This window comes from Gymnoscopelus braueri (genome assembly GCF_963280865.1).
Source record: "Gymnoscopelus braueri genome assembly, chromosome: 4".
Lineage (NCBI taxonomy): Eukaryota > Metazoa > Chordata > Actinopteri > Myctophiformes > Myctophidae > Gymnoscopelus > Gymnoscopelus braueri.
This window is the reverse complement of record NC_137605.1, coordinates 34,724,075-34,744,453: the sequence shown is the minus strand read 5'-3', so window position 1 is coordinate 34,744,453 and position 20,379 is coordinate 34,724,075. Positions and strand designations below refer to the sequence as shown.

Sequence of the window (20,379 nt, the reverse complement as noted above, 5' to 3'; positions counted from 1 at the left end):
TGCCTAAGAATGTTTTATTCTATGCCATAATTACACCCTTTAATATCTCAACCTTGAATTCTAAAACTCAAGCCATTGTTTGCTACAGAGCTTATTTTATGCATTGAAAATCTGCTATGGGAACTTCTGGGTCGGTCTACAAAAGGATGTTGTCCCTGCCTGTAGCGATCTATTATGATACTACTTATCAACATGTCGGCCAGGTTCTGTTTTACCTCTTGACTTATCAGACAAATCACCAATTTACAGCTGTAGTTTTCTAATGAATTCTCGCTACATTTACCACAGGTCACACAGTCCCTCAAACGACCCCTACCATCTCCTGTAATCGCTGCAGAAACAAAACGACCCTCCATCATTCAAACCATCCAGGCGTCTGCTGCCACATCCAAGTCTGTGTCACCCAAGCTGCTAAGTTTTACTGTTGACCCCAATAAAACTGCTGAACAGCTGTCTGTGCTGAGGGCCAGCTACACACAATGTCCGTTTCCTGAGGAAGAGGAGGTAGGAATGGATAACTGAATGGAATTTTATTCGTTTTTGGGTCATGCCACAGAAGCTGAAAGCAAATGTTGTAGCGGTGTAAAAGTATTCTTTTAGGACATGAACACAAGCAGCTACCCTATATTGTGCAGTTTCACCACTGAACACTTCATTGTAATTTGTGCGGCTTCATTCACAATCTGCAGACATAGTAACATAGCCAAAGATGTTGAGGCATCAGTGTTATTAGATTTTGTGTTGTTTCCCAAAATCCGCCTTATTGTCATTATTTTGTTCAAGCTTCTACATTGTTATATTAGAAAAGAGTTAAGAAAATATGCAAGGCACACGAATGGTACAGATTAATTTCTGACGATTATGACATCTTTTTTTCTCGTTTTTTTCTCTTGCCTAACATCATATTGTGTTTTCTTATGGTAGATTTACAGACTCATAGAGACCACTGGGCTATCAAGAGGAGAGATCAAAAAGTGGTTCAGTGAACAGAGACTCCTCAACCTCAAAGGTACTACATAAAGAATGGATGCCTATTATATCATTTCTTTATCGCTTTGAGTTCCCAAATGATTTAACAGCTAGAAAACTTCAGTTTTGCAGCATTAATAATACCTTTGGCATTATTGTTTATAATCATCAGTCCTCACCATACCTATGTCTTGGCATTTTACATTGTGTCTGTGTCGATCTAAGGTGCTCCTCAGCCACCGGTGCTAATTAAGGCAGAGATGACACAAGCATCTAAGGAGGGTCCTGTGAGGAAAATGGTTCCCAGCCACTTTCCCCTGTTGGAGAGGGTGAAGGGGAAGTCATCAGAACAGCTGAAGGCGATGGAAGAGAGTTTCCAGAAGAGCGACTCGCCAACTGAGGCAGAGCTAGGTAAGAAGCTCATCATATAACATAACATAATAATATTTTTCTCATCATTGGATAGAGGGACAGGTAAGATGGGAAATGGGAGAAATAATGAGCCGGGAAAACGGTGCTGCCCCTACTAATCGTTTACTAAATACTAGTCATTTAAAATATTATAATAATTTTATTGCAAAACACATTTGTATTCTGCGGAAAGACATTGTTTAATTTGACCCATACAGTAGCAGTCACAACTCTTCTTCAACTTCCTGAAGTGATTAAGATATATTATTTCCCCAAGTTACTTTAAGGCAGTACTGTCATTTTCAGCATTGTAATGCAGTGGCTACCTTTTTATGGAAAAAGAACTGCCTTCCCCGATGTAAATACAATTTGCATGCATTTTTTGTTGGATAACCATGAAGCAAAAAGATTCGGACTCACGAGAAACTCTCCTAAGGTGCACCCAACTCTGTCCCATTGTAGACCAGCTAGCCCTGCAGACAAGGCTCTCCAAGACGGAGGTGGACTGCTGGTTCTCGGAGCGCAGAGCACTGAGAGACAACATGGAGAAAGCCTTACTCACCATGGCTTCTAAAAGCACAGAGGAGAGACTGGAGCGACCAGGGGCGCTGCTTAACGGAGCTTCTCATCATGAACAGGACGTGAAAACTCATCCACCTGTCCTTTGTTCTTCTTCCCCCTCATCCTCGTCGTCCTCCTCCCCTCCTGTACTCACAGCCTCTTCCCCTCATCCACCGGTCCTCTCGTCCTCAGCTTCACCTCCCATCCTCACCTCCTCCTCTTCCTCCTCTCCCCATCCTCCCGTCCTTTCGGCCTCCACCAGTCCGGCTCCCATCTCCAGCCACTCTCTCAGCCTCCTCAGAGAGGTAAGCATGAGAAGACATCCTTGTCGCACAGATGATGTCATGATATCGAACCTAGTCAATTGACATGGCATTACTTAATCATAATGTTAAAGGTGTGTGTGTGTGTGTGTGTGTGTGTGTGTGTGTGTGTGTGTGTGTGTGTGTGTGTGTGTGTGTGTGTGTGTGTGTGTGTGTGTGTGTGTGTGTGTGTGTGTGTGTGTGTGTGTGTGTGTGTGTGTGTGTGTCAACGGATAGGCTTTCCCGGTCTTAACACATTCCACGCCAGAGTTTAATATCATAATGTACTCACCAGTGCCAGAGATTTATTTTTGTTTTTTTCCCGTCGCCACAGACCTCGCTAAATACCTTAAGATCGCGCGTTAAACTGTTTGTAGACACACAGGGTAGCTGTGTGAGTGGCCCAGAGGAGACCGTTTCAATCGTCGATCGTCCATTTTGAAGTTGTTGCGGTTTATGTTAAACAGCGATCAGCGAGGAGAAAAAAAACTCCGAGATAATGGAGGATTAGGGGAAGATTTAGAGCGAGCGCGGGTGGGAACGAAAATCTCCGGATATGGATATTTCCATATCCGGGTGTGCTACAATGAAATGTGTCACTGCGAACGAGGCCTACAATGAAATGTGAACCTGCGAGAAAAAAAAAAAAAAAAAAGACTCACGCTGCGCAATTATTTAGGTTCGCGTAGATCTACGTGATTGGCACGCAATGTGTTAATGGGCTAGACCAGTGGTTCCCAAACCTTTTAGCTCAAGACCCAAAAGAGAAATTAGACGTTTGCCCGGGACCCAAAGTAGTGAAAATAGCAGATCTACAAGCAGTGGTATACTGTGTATTTTTTACTAGTGGAGCGCTACATCACATGCACACGCGAACGAACGGCAATTGAAATAACCTCTTTAATATGTAGGCCTATTTATTAACCCACAACATATATCAAATGTTATTCTATGTACTTGCATAATGGGGATACTTTAGTGTTGTCATATGCATTTACCTTGCAGATGTCACCTCTGTAATTTGACAGACTGGTTGGGAGAGAATTGCTTTGGTCAGACTGTCAGTGGGAGGGGGGGGGGGGTGATGCAAGTGGGCAGAAACAAAGTCTAAGCCAGTATTTTTTTTATGAGCACTTGTATGTACCTGTAGAGGTTTTGGAAGAAAATAAATTGTAATACAGTAATAACCAATGATCATTATTCAGAAGCTTTAAAGAGCATGATTTGTAGGTCAAAAAATATGGAACTTTGCTCCGTTTTATACAAATTACAGCCACTATACAGTTTTTAATTTAGCTGTTGTCTGTAGAATAATACAAATATGTCTCCATTGCTATTTCTCTATTTTTGGTGGTGGGGCTACCCATTTGTTTGTTTGTATCACTGATTGGGCCTTTTAAATAAATAAGCTGCTCCTGTAATGGATATTATTTCCATCTCTTTGGTCGTAATGGAACTAACCTGATTACATTTAATACTCGAAAAAAAAAAAAAGAATGAATCAAATATACTATTTATCTATTATATACTGTATTAGTAATCTGAAATATGTCATCTGTTTTTGACAGGTGTTCTGTCGTACCCAGTGGCCGTCTCCTGAGGAGTACAGCCAGCTGGAGGGCCAAACTGGACTGGGACGTATCGACATTGTCAGGTGGTTCAAGGACCATCGCTCAGCTCTGAAGACCGGTGGACTCCTTGACTGGATGGATGGCTTCCAGAACCAGAATGTTGGGCAACAGAAAGGAGGCCAGGAACAGAACGGACAGAACTCTGCATCGGGGAACACTGGGAAAAACCTCAGCCTTCCTCGGGGATCTAAGATCCTGAAAGGTAGGATAATGGGAAGAAATATGGATATCAAACAGTCTTTCCCTTTTTTTGTCTTGTTTCTCTTTTTAGGCACCACAATGAAATTGTAATGTTTCTTGTTCCCCTTATGCAGCCCTTGGGGTTGGTGAGGATGCTGGGACGAAGCCAGCAGCCAAGCTGTCTAACCAAGACATAGTCCAGTGGTTTACTAACAGACTGAGCCACAGTGTGACAGACCTGAGCTTGCCCAGTCCGGGCCAATTGAGCCCAAACACTGCTGACAAAGGGAGGTGGGTAGAGAGAGAGAGATTGTCAGCCTCGTATTCATTGCCTGATCATCAATACGCAATATGAATCCTCTACTCTGACTCATATTGCATTATACATGAGTCAGCACCAAAACAAAGCCAGCTTACTGTTCTACTGTTTGCATTTTTAATTAAACACGTAGAGACATTATTTCAGATAAAACATTTCTTATAACATGGTTGAAGTGGAACTTCCCAATGGAACTCATTGAAGTTCTCCACTGAATAATCTTGACATAATCATGAAAATATTAAAATTGTGGTTGAATCTTGCTGCTACTAGAGGGCATAACACATGCAGGCGACTGCACATGCTATGCCCTCCCAATGAACCTCACTGTCACATGAAAAGAAGGGGCTGGTAACTCCATGTGACATGGAGTTGTCTACACCCTACCCATACCAAACAGTAGGGGTTGGCAGTGACAGGGACTTGATATACATGGGGGTATTGGCAATAACTAATTTGGGGGGATCAACAATAACATATATATTATAGCACATTGATGCACATTGATGGCCAAGATCGCATTGATGCGTTCTTTCATTTATTTATTTTTATTCCACAAGGGGCGACCTAACACAGCTTTGGAATGATCGATCGTCACTCAGAGAAGTAGAATGTGGATGTGACGTCGTTCCAAAAAAACAGGAAGCCATCCGCTTCCTGTTTGGAATTTTCAGAAAAACGGCTGTAACTCGGTTTCTTTTTTTTGCATTGAAAACCACTAGTTTTCAGCGGGCCGAAGCCCCAAAATGGCGGATCGCGGTTGGAATGTTGTCGTTCCTATCGATACACAGATCCCTCCGCTAACCCACAGGGACTATTTTGTTTGTGTTTTTGGGACACAATGTCGATTCCACAGCGTTTCAAATATCATCGGATTGAGGTCATTATACGCTGGCAAGGGGATAGAAAACTATGTTTAATATCTTGGCAATCAATGTGTTAACGTATAACTAACGTAACTTAAATCGCAGCTTGTTTAACTGACATAATGCTGTACAAATGCATTTATATGAGTTCAACCAAAATGAAATTCAAATAACATTATAACATTGATTTTGACATATTCTACTGCTTGCACTTAAAGTGCTCTGGATAAGCACGATCATGTTCCTGCTCCAATGAAGGGTTTGTAAACGTTTTGACTATTAAATTGTATATTTCTGGTAGGTGGGTGAAGGTGACTATGGCGGTGGGAGAGGAGACCGATGGAGGAGTGGATAGACAGAAACTGGCAGCAGACACTGATGTGCTGGCCTTGGAGCACCCTGGAAGAGTCACTGGCTGATACTGTAGGTAGGTTACATAAGTGAGATAAAACATAAAATACTGCTGTGAGGAAATACAATACACCTTCTCAATTAGCCATATTGACAAATTGCAGTTGTTGCCTGCCCCCTTTTATAGTGGGTCTTCAGATGGCTAATATTTTTAATGAACCTTAGTTAAACCTACTGCACAGTATAAACTTTCGTTCATAGAATATATAGCCTTACAAATGGTGAACTATTCCTTTAAGTTCTACAGCTGCAGCCTCCAGCCCTTCAGGAAGTTTGAAGTCTGTAATTATCCCCTATTGGTCTTTTTAAAATATCACATGCCGGGCTGATAGAAAGAGATTTTGACAGCCTGATCACCATGTGTTTGGCAGCAGACATGCACTCTCTCACAGAGAGGATGAAATTGTTCCAAGGACCCCAAATCAAGGACAGGACACATACAGTGGAAATATGTGAAGGCTTCTCATTAGGAAACGGTTCTTGCTTTTACATGCATGCGCACACAGTATGAACAAAGTTTTTAACATATTGGGGTTCTTTCCACATGCGATCGTGTCCGGCTACAACCTGTTACACATCACGATTGTTTTTTGTCTTTCCATCAGAATACTGTATACACGGTACAGCAGAATAAAGACGGGTACATACAGTACGAACACAATGGCGAGATTCTCCAGCACTTGGCTCTCACTGCATCTCATTTCAAATGACATGTTACACATGACCGCTTCTGTTTGCAATAACAAGGAAATCTGTTTCACGTCGCTGTAAAAACAGAAACAACGACGTTGCCGTCAGCTGCCAACGTCATTGAACGTTTCTCTTCTGCTACCGAAGAGAAATGCAAGGCGAGATCAATGAGAAATATACACATTTCATAGAGTTGGAGGTGGGAAAGACGAAGCATAAACCTTGCCTTAAAACCCCTGTCCACCCACACAGGAGGTATCAGTTATGTTGGCTGAATAGAACACCTATCAGGTTTTGCAGCGCTATGCTGAAAATCTGCTGACATAAAAAACTATATACAAAATACAACATATATTCAAAAGAATCATAAAGGTGTACATTGTCCCTCCCTAAGGCCATGTGTAAACCAATGCAGGTTTTTTCACAGCTGAAAGCACAAAGTGCTCTCGTCCGAACGACCAGAGTTGAATATATTTGAACTCTGGTGACTAGATATAAAAACACCCCTGGTGAACAGTGCAGAAAAGACGCTCAGTGCCTCGTCACAGCACTGCTGACGTTTCCAGCAGGTTCTTTAAAACCTTTGAGCGATTATTAAGGGCCCTATTAGTAAAGGAGCAAACCAAGTCATGCTTCACGGGAAGTTGCATCCATGATAAGATTTCAGCCGTTAAACTATTTACATTACTCGCCCCATAAGCAGACCGGGTCAAAATTAAAAACACTTAAAAGCCTAACTGGCTAAAACTCCATGAGGGTCCTAAATGTCGCAAGTCTGGCACCATTTACATAATATAAACAAGCAACTGACCGTCTGCTCAAAACCTGGGTAAATTTGCCTCTCTGTATAGTTGGAACTAAATGCTGCTTTAGTGTACAATGTAATGACTTAACCAAATATAATTTGCTCTTATGCAATTATTTTTCATGTAGTGGGAATCACTGGCTGCTGAGTCACCATGGAGAAGACTCAAGATGGCTGAATCTGGAACCAATGATCTTACACTCTGCCTGTGATGTCATCACAAAGCGCTGTGGACTTCGCAGTTCCACTGTTGAGCACTGATGTGTGTTGCAGAGGCTGACAGAAGAGTGCCAAAGCTGGACTTGATGCATTGTTCTTATTATTACTACTACTACTACACTTCAAAACAAAAGAAGAAAAAAAGGGCCCTTGTAAATATTTTTCTGTATTGCAAAAATGACAACGACCTTTGTACAATTTAGCTGGGATGGCAGGTTTTGTTACATTTATAAAAGAAGTCTTTGACAGGTGCCCCAAAAGGAGGAATGTTTTTTTTTAGGTCATGGCATATAATAGCCTACCAGTATGTCAGTTGGTAATATTCAGTCATATTTTGGAAATTCAAACTACAGGCTACTCATTAAGAGCGGTCATTGATGGCACTTATATTTGCATGGACTGGTAACAACAGCTATTCTCACAATAGGTCATCTTTATTGTAGTAAGAGGTCTTTGAATTGTCTGAAGTTGTGACCTTTCCTTGTACCTTGAAATGTTTTTTAAAGACACTTAACCAGCCTCAAAAGTGGAGATGAAGGAGCAGTTACAAGGAAAGGACAGATGTTTAGGCAATTTAAAGACAACCACAGCCTGCTTGCTGAGAAAACAAGGCAAGAGAATGAATGCTGGGATAATAACTAGGCAAGTGGGCAGACCTGGATAAATGGATGTCAGTTTTTATGGCAGGTTAATGCACTGTACATGATGTTTCTCTAATTCATTTAGTATTCTTACAATCAACTGCTGCTTCCTTGCTTCAGGACTGGGGGTATGTTCAAGAAGCTGAAATGTTCCTGAATGTTTTGTTGTTTTAGTTTTTTTTTCTTCATAAATAGCGATGATGCAACACTGAGTGAGGAGTGTCTGACCAGTGTCTGAATGTCTGACCAGTCACACCATGCTGCCTTGTCAGCTCTGTTGTCTGACATTTGTTTTGGAAACATTTTGATTTATAACATCAGAACTGGGTGAAATACATTTTGTAATCTTTTCATTTTCCCAGTAATTCTGTTTTTTTTTTAAACTTGACATTTTCTTGACTCAACATGTCAGGCACTTACATATCACACGATAAAGTGATTCAAATTCTCGTTAAAAGAAAGTACATTTGTTCAGCTGTGATATTTGAACACCCCCCTCCCTATCTTCTCTCTCTAGCTGTCTGGCTGAATTTAGATGTTCCCCTCTATGTGAAGCAGGGTTAGGTTCAATACAATCAGGTTGATGAGTAAAGCATGACACCACTACTGATTTTTACGGCATGGCTCTGGCTCCTAGGGGGAGAGCTAACTAGAAGAGGGTCCGTCTGGGTGTCCACGGCTACTCTCGCAAACCACTGCGCCATATTTCTTGTGCAAGCTGCCAGTAGACCAAGGAAGTGTGTGTGTATATATATATAAATATATATGTATATATGTGTACACACAACATCAGAGATCCATCCACAGGGAAGCTATGCCGATATTAGACCCCATCTTGTTCTTATCAGTCGAGATGATTGGTATTTTGTAAATTCCAGCATCCAAACATGCTTTTTGCATCATATCTCCACATATGCTATGTTTAATTTAATTAAAACAGTGCGGTTGGGAATAATTGTAATGATCAGGCGGTAAATCTTATGTCACAATTTCATAAGGATTTAAAATGTCAGTTGTCAATTGCCATTTCTTACAGTGGTTGTTGGTTATTACTCTTGTAAAAAGCAATGTTCTTTCCAGGTGGGCTGAATTGTATTACTCTTATTTCATCATTGGTTAGATATTAATGCTCTCATTTGGCAAAAAGCTTTTTTGGGGGAAATAAATGACCTGAATTGATTGGCTTGACTCTTAACCCTGCTTTGCACTGTGGATGTATGGCTGTTAGCTGGTTGAACTTCTGTTGCTGCTTTAGTTTTGTGTTCAGGTATCTGGAATACTGTACATTTGGGTGCTAACCGTCGAATACTGCTTGCTTTACATTTTGTTTTCTACATCAACTCTGCTGTAACTCAATAAATACACAACCAACTGAGACCTCTTCATGTCTGGTAATGAATTGTATGTCAAATGGCATGCGAGGTGGTGGGGCTTTGCAAAGAAGTGTATGGAGGCAGTTTTAGTTTGCTTCTGTTTACTTAGTACAAAATGCAATTGTACAAAACATGAAACAGACAGGTGGTCAAAGCAAAGCAGACGAGTCTTGAGAGACAACCTGTCATGGCTAATGTATACCAAATCATACAACTGTCACTGTCTGAAGATAACATGACATGTTTTTCAATTGAAAAATGATATTTTCAGTGAGCGATGCAGTATTACAATAAAGTATACATTAAGCTCTAGAGACAGGTCACAAACTTTTTACAACTTGTAATCCACATGGGTAAGTGGTCAAATACATTTTGTATTCAAACAAAAAACACTTGATTCGTATTTTCAGTGAATGTCCTTTAACAAAACCATTAACAAAAAGTTAAACCAAGTGCACCGTAGCACAAACGTCTTAAACCACTTTCAAATGATTTCTCCCCAAGTTAGGCGTAAGAGTATGCATTGTCATATCTTGTGATATTCATATCTTTTAAAAATGCCATTGGCTGACGATGACAAAACTGAACTGAAACTGTAGCAGGTAATGATACCAACATCACAAAACACGACATCTGGACTTGTTTTTGTTGAACTGGCATTTCATATTTGCATCTATAAGACAAACCAAAACTAATTTTGAACCATAGCAGTGGGAAACATCAAGCGCAGTTAAATCATCCCAACACAAATAGAATCGCAAACCTGACAAACTTATAATGAACCCAGAAGAGTGGTGGTTGGTTCTGTGTAGAAAAAGGTTCTTATACATTAGTCACAGTGAATCTCACTCAACCAGGGTGCAGAGGCACAGTGGTGTGCAGCAGGGTACGCTCACCTATACCTTGAGACTTTGCACAACGTTAAGGAAAAGAATCGCCAAACTAAATCATGGATTTCATTAACCCTTACATTCCACCAAATATAACGCACTTTCACTTGGGCCTGCAGCTCTTCAGAATTTTTTAATTAATAGATAATCCTTCTCCACACAATAGTGAGTAATTGTCTTCCATGCGTCTCGTAAGTGCCATGGCAAAAGTATTAAGTTTTATCTTCACATTGGTTTAATTAAAAGGGAGACACTTACAGAATCCCATGAATCAATTCCTGTATTTACAATGGAACCGCAAACTTGTCATTTTCTAATTCCCCATGGCACAGATATAAAATTTCCATGACTCTAAAAATGATAAATAAAATACAACTCATCTGTTGTTTCCTCACCATTTAGACAGTCGTAGCTAAATCAGATCTATAACCCAACAAGTTAGAAATCAAATCTTCCGTGCCTAACTGTATGTAAATCTAGACCATTTAACGATGCTCTCTAAATGGTCTCAAATGTGTTCAGCAGAAGGTTGGTTGGCTGGTTGTGCACTCCCAACAAGTTGGTAATGAATTACAATGTAATCTAATATGGCATCACAGAGAGAGGGAGACCGACAGAGAGAGAGAGAGACCAAGAGATATGGACCAGAGAAAAGAAAGCACAGAAACAAACAAAAACATGCTGGTCTGCAGCTACCACTTCTCTAGTCTCGCAGTCCAATGGGGGTCAAAAAAAGGATGAGAAGGAAGGAAAAATAACAGGTGGAAGAGGGGCTATGGGATTTGTCATGAAATCCATTTATTGTTGTTAACTTCATCCACAGTAGTATTTGTGGTAGGAAGCCAGCTCTGCTTCGTGAATGGAACCTGCAGGCAGAGTCTTAGTCCTGATGTGCGCTATGTTCTTGGTTAAAATGCTTGCTTCGACATCTCTTTCCCTTATTGCCCTGAAGAACACACATAGGTGTCATTTCCAGGGTGAGAGGTGGTTATTTGTTTTCCTGCTTCTTGTTTTGTGCAGTTACCTGCTAATACATGTTCCCTGATGGTACCATTTATGAAATAAACTAAGATGGATAAATAGCTTGCCCTCATCCTTTGTAATAGCAAAGATGTCATCCTTCCAAGGGAGGATGTGAAGAAGCAAGGATTTTAATGATGAACATTCATTGCACATTCAATAGAGGGAGTCAGGAGCAGGAATTCCTCTCTTTGTCATCTCAGTCGTCCCCCAGACGGAAGCCCGCACCCCAGTTATGACGGCCTCCTCCTACACCACCTCCACCTCCACCTCCACCTCCTGCTTGCTCCTCTGGTGCCGGTCTCCTGCTGGGAGGAGCTCCAAAGCCTGACACCCCTCCTCTCCTATTGGGCAACAGCCGGTACCTAGAGGCAAAGAGGAAAAGAGGTGAATAATTCTTATAGGATTACTCCACTGTTTTTTTAACCTCATCTTCATGTCTATCAATTGGAGTAAAGGTCAATACAAACAAAAAACTAAATTACAAGCAAAAAAGTTTATCTAAAGGTGTCCACACACATTGTACGTTATTTGGCTGTCTTTGTATCGTCCCAGATTTTCATATTGTTCTTGAGGCGTGGCAAAATTGATATTGTCTTGGGCCATTCAGTGTGACAGTGTTAGGGGCAGGGCCCAGTCACACAGGCTTCAGCACATCTGCAGCACAAGCCAATGAGTCAGACACAACCATTTCCCATGTTATCTTGTGGGGCTGTGGGCAGTGCCAGCAGGAGTGCCGGTTTCTGGTGTGTAGTTCGTCTGACCTACTGTACGTTGGAGTGTTGGCTCAATGAAAGAACATTACAAGCAAAACATGGCAGCCAAGTGGAATCAATGCACGGCAATTCTCTCCTATTAGTTGGCGCCCGACCAAGATTCGCCAATGTTGAATCCAACACCACACGTGTGTCGGACTTCACACGCTTCTGTGCCGCTGCCAACGTGCCACAACATGGCGCTCCACCCCTTTTCTCCCCCTGGAAGTGAACGGGGAAGCTAACACGTCTGATGCAGATGTGTGACCAGGCCCTTTGGGCTCCTACACACACACACACATGCGCTTCAGACACGGTGAACCTTGACCAGGCGCCAACCGATAGGACAGAAGCGATGTGCGTTGACCCCACTTGGCAGTCCTTTCACTTATAGTGTTCTTTCAGTGAGCCAACATTCTGACAAAAGTCAAACAAACTACACACCGGAAAACCGGCACTGCATGCCCACTGGGAAACTGCATGGGCTCTGTCTGAGCGCGTGCACGCATTAACAATGTTCTCTCAAGCATTTGTTTTAGCATTTCAAGCTAATGAAAGGGAAACTATCACATTTCAATGATTTGTTCAGAGTGACACTACAGCCACTCTCCCCTCTGCTACTAAAGGTAATGGCCCGAAAATGCTAGACAACCAAGCCTTTGCATTGAATTCTGGATATTGTAGATCAGATAGCAAAGTAGTTTTCTCAACAAGTATTGCATCATTGCATGTATTGTTTGTATCAATCAACACAATTAACCCATTAAGACCTGAAAAGGGTATGTTGCTACATGTATATCAGCGTTACTCAAACGTTTTCATGTCAAGGACCCCAAAAATTTAATGTATTTGTCCGCCGACCCCCATCTCAAAATGTTTTGTTCCAGGGACCCCCAGAAGCAAAGATTTGACTTAAAAATGCTTACAAATAATATATATATATATATATATATATTATTTTTGCACTATGAGCTTGTATATCTGCTATTTTTGAATAACCACAGTATAAAATAATGGTTTAAGTGGTTAAAATCTAAAGTGACTTTAAAGATGCTTTCCCGGTTTTAATGGGTTAATGTTACAAAACATATTATGCACCGCAGCCCTCCATACCCTTATGAGGGTAGACTGTACTGCTTTCATGTTTCATCACCTCATCAGTGCGACCCTGTGCACACACACACACACACACACACACACACACACACACACACACACGCACACGCAGACGCACACGCAGAAGAGAAAGGGCTCGCAACTCAGTTTCAATGCTCCAAACTCAGTCCAAGTTTGGAGCATTGAAAGTGAGTTGTGGGAATGTGAGCCCTTACTTTTCTAAATGATTTTACTGTCCTTGCAGTTTGGCTCTGCCAATAGGAGGAGGTGCATTAAATTGTTTGTGCACACGCAGGTACAACATACTTACAGGAACTCTGGTGTGGAGAGGAAGGAGCGTCCTCCCAGGTCCATGGGGTATTTAAACATCAGAAAGAAGTACATATGACCCACCAGGTTCCCTATCAGCTCATTCACCACACTAGAGAACAACCAGAAGACAAACAGAATGTTTACTCATTGAATGAATCATTAATGTATTCATGAATCTATTCATTCACCACCTTAGACAACAACATACACAAATCAAAGCATTTATTCATTTGAATTCATCATTAAAGCTGCAATCCATAACTTGTGTGTGTGAATTAAGCCTTACTTTAACCAACAGCTCAACAGTAACGACTTTGGCCATTGCGCAAGGTACCCAAGTTCAGGTGGGACATTAAAGTTATGAATTGCAGCTTTAATGCATTTAATCATGCATTTCATTCTTTCATGCTCATAGTAGAATACAACGTAGATGTTTGTGACCACTGAAAACTGTGGCACCAGACTTGGGAATGTTAGTTGTAGTAGCTACAATCCAAATGACATGTCAACATGTTTTGCAGCAGGCACTGTGCAATGGTGCGAAAACTACAGTATATAACGCTTGATGCTGAACTTTTTTCTTAACATTTGAAAACAGACAGTACTTAAGTTGATCAGATGCAAATGTAAGCCGTGTGTGTGTGTGTGTGTGTGTGTGTGTGTGTGTGTGTGTGTGTGTGTGTGTGTGTGTGTGTGTGTGTGTGTGTGTGTGTGTGTGTGTGTGTGTGTGTGTGTGTGTGTGTGTGTGTGTGTGTGTGTGACATTTACTATGCAACATAAATGTCTTTCCTGTCACAACAGGTAGGGAAAGACGTGGTTAGGTGGTTACTTACGAGCCTCCGATGATGTAGTTGAAGCCCAGGATGACCCAAGGTAAGTAACAAGCCTGAGAGATGGGGAAATAATATTAACCATAATATTATGATTATGTTTAACAATGAATAATAATTATTTTGAATGACATTCAAGGTAAAGAGACTAAGAGTAGCAATACTGATAATTTGGTATATGGGATAATAGGCAGACAGGACAGAAACGACAGAATTACCATAGCTGCATTGTCGCAGCTATAAAAAAGAAAAATCACAACTAATATAATCTTGACTACTACATAACACCATCTACAAACAGAAGTGCTAATGGAAAGAATGTTTGGACTTGTTTTAACCACTTTCAACATGGCGTCCCTATTTTGGACATCTAGGAGAAATATTCAAAACATTACAAAAAAGTATATACATTTGTTTGTGAAAATAGCAGATCTACAAGCTTTCAACGCATTATAATGTGGTTGAGGATGAAAAGTTTGTGTACCTTGAATCGTGTTCCGAACCAGAAAGAGACGATGGTGTCTCTGTTGAGTTGAGCCCAGACGTAGAGTACAGACATGATCAATGGGATCATTAGCAACTGGAAACAACAATGACAATGTTAATTAAAAAAATCAAATACCTAGACAACTTGATAAGAGGGTAGTGGTACCTGGGGGACTTGGGGTAAATGTGAGATCATAATGCTGCTGTAGTGTATAAATATAACAAATTCTCACCTGCATGTCCATCATCAGCCCAGTTATCTACAGGTTCAGAGTCAAGGACCACAACATTACGGCACAATTTGATTACAGAGCATGGCTTGTTGTGGCAGTAACATGAGAATTAGAAAAGCTTTTGACCATCTCTGTTCTTGAACTAGACACATTAACTTGGCAGCTTGGGAGTGTGAGAGTACACTGAAAGAATAATGCATTGATCCAAATCAATCTGTCAATCCAGTAGGGTTGTTAATCAGACCTGAACTCTTGATAGTGTACTACACACAACTTCAAACAAGGAAAGGGTGTGGGCGAGCATGTGCTGCATGTGACCTATTTTAGGCTGCTCTGCAGGGGTAGAATGCCACTGGGCCACTGGCATAATGCCACCCAAACCTGGCACACTGCTGCAGCCTGGAGGGACAAGGAAAGAGAAGATGAGCTGGAGAGAGAGAGAAAAAGAGAGAGAGGGGTAGAGAGAGTGCAGAAGAAAAAGGAGGGAAAGTAGAGAGATGGAGAGGAATACAAGCTAACAAAGTTTTAACCTTGATGCCAAAGCAATGCAGTAAAAACCTCAAGTCGATTCTAGAACAACAGGCCTAATAGCCTGAATAGAAGATTCAATGGGTTTGGGATGCTTGAAGATGAAGGCCAGTGTTGTATCTGTGATGAATGTAAGGATACGACAATGCAGAGCCAGTTGAAAAAGAGCATGAAGACGTAGTCAGCTGGCCGGCCATCAAACGCTCCTGCAAGACAAAATGGAGCATTTATTAGAAAAAAGGTTAACACAGAAAAGCGTGATGCTTTTGTACATAATGGTATCTTTTCTGTATTATCTGTATTTTCATGTTGATTTTTGAACTGTTTGGTTGCTACTATATATATATGTCTATGAAATTAATTCAAGGACCCCAACGGAAACAAGTCCGCAAGGACTTTTTTGGCCGGACCTTTTAGACAAAAGCATTATAGATGTAACTGTGTTGTTTTACATTCTTTTTCCTAATAAAAATTTCAATCAATCAATCAATGCACTGGTGATGGGAGGATATTAGATTTGATCTTTTATCAGGATAAAAACACTCAAGATCATTTATTGTGGTGAATTTCCCTTATTGGGATAATTGTGACTTGAAAAAGCTGAAAAGTGTTCTTCAGGTTCGTTTTTAACTAAAACGGGTTCAAAGTATTAAAGTTTGACCCTATGATTCAATGCCAGTTTTAACATTATTTTATTTAAAGAACAGATTCACACAATGTTGCCATTTTTATGTATCCTTTATTTATGCAGGGGGGCCTTAGCATTTATTATGATTACCTTTATTTAAGATTGATTGATCTTAAAACAAAACATATTGAATGTGAATTTACAACTAATTGAATGTGAATGCTTGGATATCAGGTTGATCGGTACTGTGTATAGAGTTTTTTCATTAATGGGATTTATGAATCCCATTCATACTTAAGTATATATGAAGTATGAATCTGCCCTTGTTTGTTTTTCACAAAAAGACATGCCATGATGCAAATACAAATATTAGTTTCTTAACAAAATGCAAGGTAAAGTGATTCCAGTATACTTTTTGTATATGTATATTTTGGCTACGATAATCGTGACACTAATTTTCATATTGTCCCATGTGTGCACTGTACATGAGTGTACGTACATACTACATACTCGCACAGTGATTTTCAAACTTTAATGCCCAAGGCACACCGATGATGAGGAAGTCAAAATCTCAATGCACACGTGTATTCATAGCAAAAATAACAGACCACACCAACACATGTTGTAAGCTAGGTCTACTATTTATTTTTGTTGAATTAAAATAATTCACGAAATCCGGACACCTACAGTAGACTTGTCTCGGAGCACACTGTTTGGGAACCACTGCTGTAATGTACAATAAGCTTACCCGTCTCTAGCCTAGAGGAGTACTGATAGAGAAAATAGAGGTTGACCAAGTAGAGAAATCCAGTCCCGGGGCCTACTGGGAAATACAGGGTAGACGTCAGTGGTCTCCAGATCTGAAACAAACACAAGACACATTATATTGCTGTGTATATCCCCCCTATAGCATTTATTATAACTAAAGCAGTAAAGAGGTTGCTTCGTAGTTTGCAGGGCTACAGATATGTTAGTGTGAAGTCCAACTAAGGTCTTGTGTAAAGTACATAGTGGAGAGATGAGATCACTGGTTTCCAAATCTGAGAGAAAAGACACACCTGATGTTCCAAACAGCTTGAGTTTTTCAACTTGTAAGTCCCTGGATAAAAGTGTCTGCTAAATGCCTAAATTGTAACAAATTGAATTTTGTTATCCTATATTAAAATTGCCTAGAGGGTGGGTCGGTGGTGGAGGATGGGGTCTATTTACCCATTTTTCTCCCCAATTTAGTCGTTATGCAAATTCCTCCCCATACACATTTCTGTGTGTTGTCACTGCTGTTGTATCCTACCGACTCACCTGCCAGTGAGGAGACCCCACCGGGAGGACGTAGAGCCTTCGTCCTACTCCTCCCGCCCCAGCACTCCCAGCTGACAGGTGCCGCCCCAGCCCGTAGGATTATTATGTGCAGTGATATCACCCTCCCTGCCTGGCTTCCCTCGCCCGAACACGGGCCACTAGACGCCCGGATGCACCACGGTGGAATCGTACCCACAACCTCAGCAGTGGCGGGCTACTTTACCACTGCGCCAAACGAGCGCTAATATGGACTGGATTTGAAGGCCGCACAGCGGCCTGAAATTCGGCCTGAAATTCTAGTACAATAAAACTGCCCAAGAGTGAGCCCCTGGACTATCCACAAAAGTCAAAGAGACAGATTAACAAAAGAGGGGAAACCAGTCAGAGCAGGATGAAGCAAGGCCTTCTAGTAGTGATGAACAATGACGTCAAGTAATGTGTCCGCTCAATCAGAGAGCACTCGCCCGAGTGCTGATGGTACTGATGTACTGTAGGTGTTTGCGCTCCACCTCAGCAATCCATCTCCAAGTGGTCTAGCGCATTAAAAAAAGGGATAGACACCCTAAAAGCCACTCCGACCTATTTACTTACTTCTTACACCTGATCCCATTTCACAAAAGCAGAAGTCATCCAGGATTTAAAGGCTGACTTGGAGCATAATCATTGTCATTACTCTCTTCCCGATATAGTGATACATTTTAGGTTAAAAAAAGGCATCAGCTCAACTCAAACTGTGTGTGTTGTCAAACTCTGTATTAATACATACAGCATAAGTGCAGTACTACTATGATTTGAATCCCTTTTACGAGTCTTGTTACAATTTGCCACCTCTAGGCTAGAGGTGGCAAATTGTAAAGACAAGGTGTCATCTATCCAAGCTCATGTTCAATTCAGCTAAAAGCCCACGTACGTTGATGAATGTTGGTCAAAACGCTCCCCGCAATATTAAAATGTCATACTTATAACTATCATGTCAAATCTTATGTCCGTTTCTCTGAGGAATCATTGTAGTCACAATATGCCAGCCCTGTCCCTTAATGTCATTTATTGACACCTTAAAAAGGCAACCCGCCTGTGTGCGTGCGTGTGTGTGTGTGTGTGTGTGTGTGTGTGTGTGTGTGTGTGTGTGTGTGTGTGTGTGTGTGTGTGTGTGTGTGTGTGTGTGTGTGTAATCATGAGTAAAAGAAAGATTAAACGCTTCAACGACACAGACAGATATTAAACAGGTGTCCTGTTCTATTCCTATTCAAATCAACCTATAGTAGCTTGACAGCATCCGGAAGTCAAACCTAATTTCCCTGGCTCTGATTGGCTGTTACTGTTATATGGAGGCCTATGAGCCTCGCTAGCCACCTGCTAACTGGTCGCAAAAACAAGTCATGAGTATAGAAAGGCTGAGAACGAGACTACATAAGAGTTAGACGATCCAACTGTCAAACGAACACACACACAACCACTTATACGTACCTGAAACTTGTTGAAGAAATTCTCTGGCCATAGCACGAGGTACATGGGACTGATCAGTCCCAGTTTCCCTATCAGAGGAACAGCTATCGACCCAGCAAACCAGTACCGGGTGATAAAGGGGATGCTTTTGAACCAGTCCCCGATGTCTGACATCTTTGCATATGATGATCACAACAACCGATCAGACGCAGAGAACTAGAAGATCCACCGAAGATAAAACAACTGACTGGCACACAGTGGTGCCCCTCTCTGAGTACAAATAAAACGTCTCCGTTCGTTCATCCGCTGCTATGTTTAGTTGACATGACGTGGCTAATCACCAGTAGCTAGCGTTCCATCTGCGTCAAGTTGCTGCGAATCACCTGGGCGTTTCCGGTCAGCTTTTTTCAAAATAAAAGTATCCATGATATGCACGCTACATACACCCAGGGGTCTTCAACAGGGGGCCCGGGGACCCTGTAGTGTGTAGTAGACTAGGCTAGTGTGGTGTGTAGTAGACTACCATAAATGTCAAAGAGAGGATACAGAGTCTTCATGGCTTTCAAGGTACAGCACATGTGTAAAGTTGAGATGGAAAACTTACTGACAAACACTCTCACACCACTACACATCCTGATGATTACGATTACGATTTCACGTCAAGATTATGTTTCCTGATGACCAAATAAGGACCTGCCATCAGGCTCTCATGCTCACCTAAGCCTTTTTTTATACAATTTGTTTTATAAGGAAGCCATACTGTTATAATTCAATTTCTGTACAACACCCCATTGACTCCGGTCAATGAAATAGGGTTTAAGTGGTAAGAACTATTTATTTACAAGGAGAAAATAAATTGACCTCTTGAAAAGGAAGTGGATGGCATTAAACATTTATAGACAGATACAACATGAATGGTTGACAGATGAACAAGATAAGAAGAGTAGCCTACAGTAAATCAAATGAAGGGGCAGTGGGGGTCACAGGGACGGTGGGAGGTAAACAATGCAATGTAACCAAAAAGATATATGGAAATAAAAATAAGTAAAGCTGGTGTTGGCTAGACCGCACTCTCGCATCACAATAAGTAAACACAACAGCCCCCAACCCCTTTTCTCCCCTTGATACCTCTACCCGCACCCATCCATCCATCCATCTTCACGAAAAATAAATAAATCAAGATTATGTGAGTTTGGCATTCTTGTTTTACGACTATGTCCAGGGCAGGAATTCAAGGAGGCCACAGGCCATGGCCGCCGTTGCCCCTCAGTTTGGCCTCGCGCCCCTCAAAAAAATTGCACGCCCTGAGGCCACAGTGGCCTTTAATGCCCCATGCTGACTGTACCACTTTCTCCTCTGTCTCTTTCTTGTCAATATGTAGACACCAGTGTCTCTTTCTTGTCAATATGTAGACACCAGTGTCTCTTTCTTGTCAATATGTAGACACCAGTCTCTTTC

General features: G+C 41.4%; 3 protein-coding genes across 6 annotated transcripts in view; 1 reads left to right on the top strand and 2 right to left on the bottom strand.

Annotated features, from left to right (window-relative positions):
- Positions 1-9,381, top strand: part of zhx2a (zinc fingers and homeoboxes 2a) — a 33,516-nt gene extending 24,135 nt beyond the window's left edge. For 2 of the 4 annotated variants that reach the window (XM_080427025.1, XM_080427024.1), the window contains 8 exons: positions 289-504; positions 925-1,009; positions 1,195-1,380; positions 1,843-2,246; positions 3,812-4,076; positions 4,189-4,345; positions 5,541-5,666; positions 7,274-9,380. In XM_080427025.1, the coding sequence (XP_080283151.1) occupies positions 289-504; positions 925-1,009; positions 1,195-1,380; positions 1,843-2,246; positions 3,812-4,076; positions 4,189-4,345; positions 5,541-5,658 (1,431 nt within the window). In that variant the 3' untranslated portion in view covers positions 5,659-5,666; positions 7,274-9,380. Of the gene's footprint in view, positions 1-288; positions 505-924; positions 1,010-1,194; positions 1,381-1,842; positions 2,247-3,811; positions 4,077-4,188; positions 4,346-5,540; positions 5,667-7,273 lie in introns of all 4 variants that reach the window. The other 2 variants (XM_080427027.1, XM_080427026.1) reach the window with 2 other exon arrangements.
- The window catches only part of sntb1 (syntrophin, basic 1), a 400,503-nt gene extending 388,794 nt beyond the window's left edge, over positions 1-11,709 (bottom strand). Inside the window, exon 1 of the mRNA XM_080427033.1 lies at positions 11,699-11,709. The gene's annotated coding sequence lies outside the window, so the exon portion shown is untranslated. The remainder of the gene's footprint in view (positions 1-11,698) is intronic.
- On the bottom strand, positions 9,504-19,273 carry derl1 (derlin 1). Its single transcript, XM_080427044.1, has 8 exons — positions 18,943-19,273; positions 16,925-17,036; positions 15,690-15,754; positions 15,021-15,047; positions 14,786-14,881; positions 14,305-14,357; positions 13,470-13,580; positions 9,504-11,653 (listed from the first exon to the last, which is right to left on the bottom strand). Exons 1-8 carry the CDS (start codon positions 19,093-19,095, stop codon positions 11,488-11,490), a joined length of 783 nt encoding a protein of 260 aa, XP_080283170.1. The 5' UTR covers positions 19,096-19,273; the 3' UTR covers positions 9,504-11,487.
- Between the last annotated feature and the right edge of the window lie 1,106 nt (positions 19,274-20,379).

Bases quoted from the DNA above. Each gene is read 5' to 3' on its own strand.
- derl1 (XM_080427044.1), bottom strand. From the start codon at position 19,095: ATGTCAGACATCGGGGACTGGTTCAAAAGCATCCCCTTTATCACCCGG. The intron at 15,048-15,689 runs GTATCCTTACAT...CTGAACCTGTAG, and splicing joins TCAACTGGCTCTGCATTGTC to ATAACTGGGCTGATGATGGA. The intron at 14,882-15,020 runs GTGAGAATTTGT...TGTTGTTTCCAG, and splicing joins GGCTGATGATGGACATGCAG to TTGCTAATGATCCCATTGAT.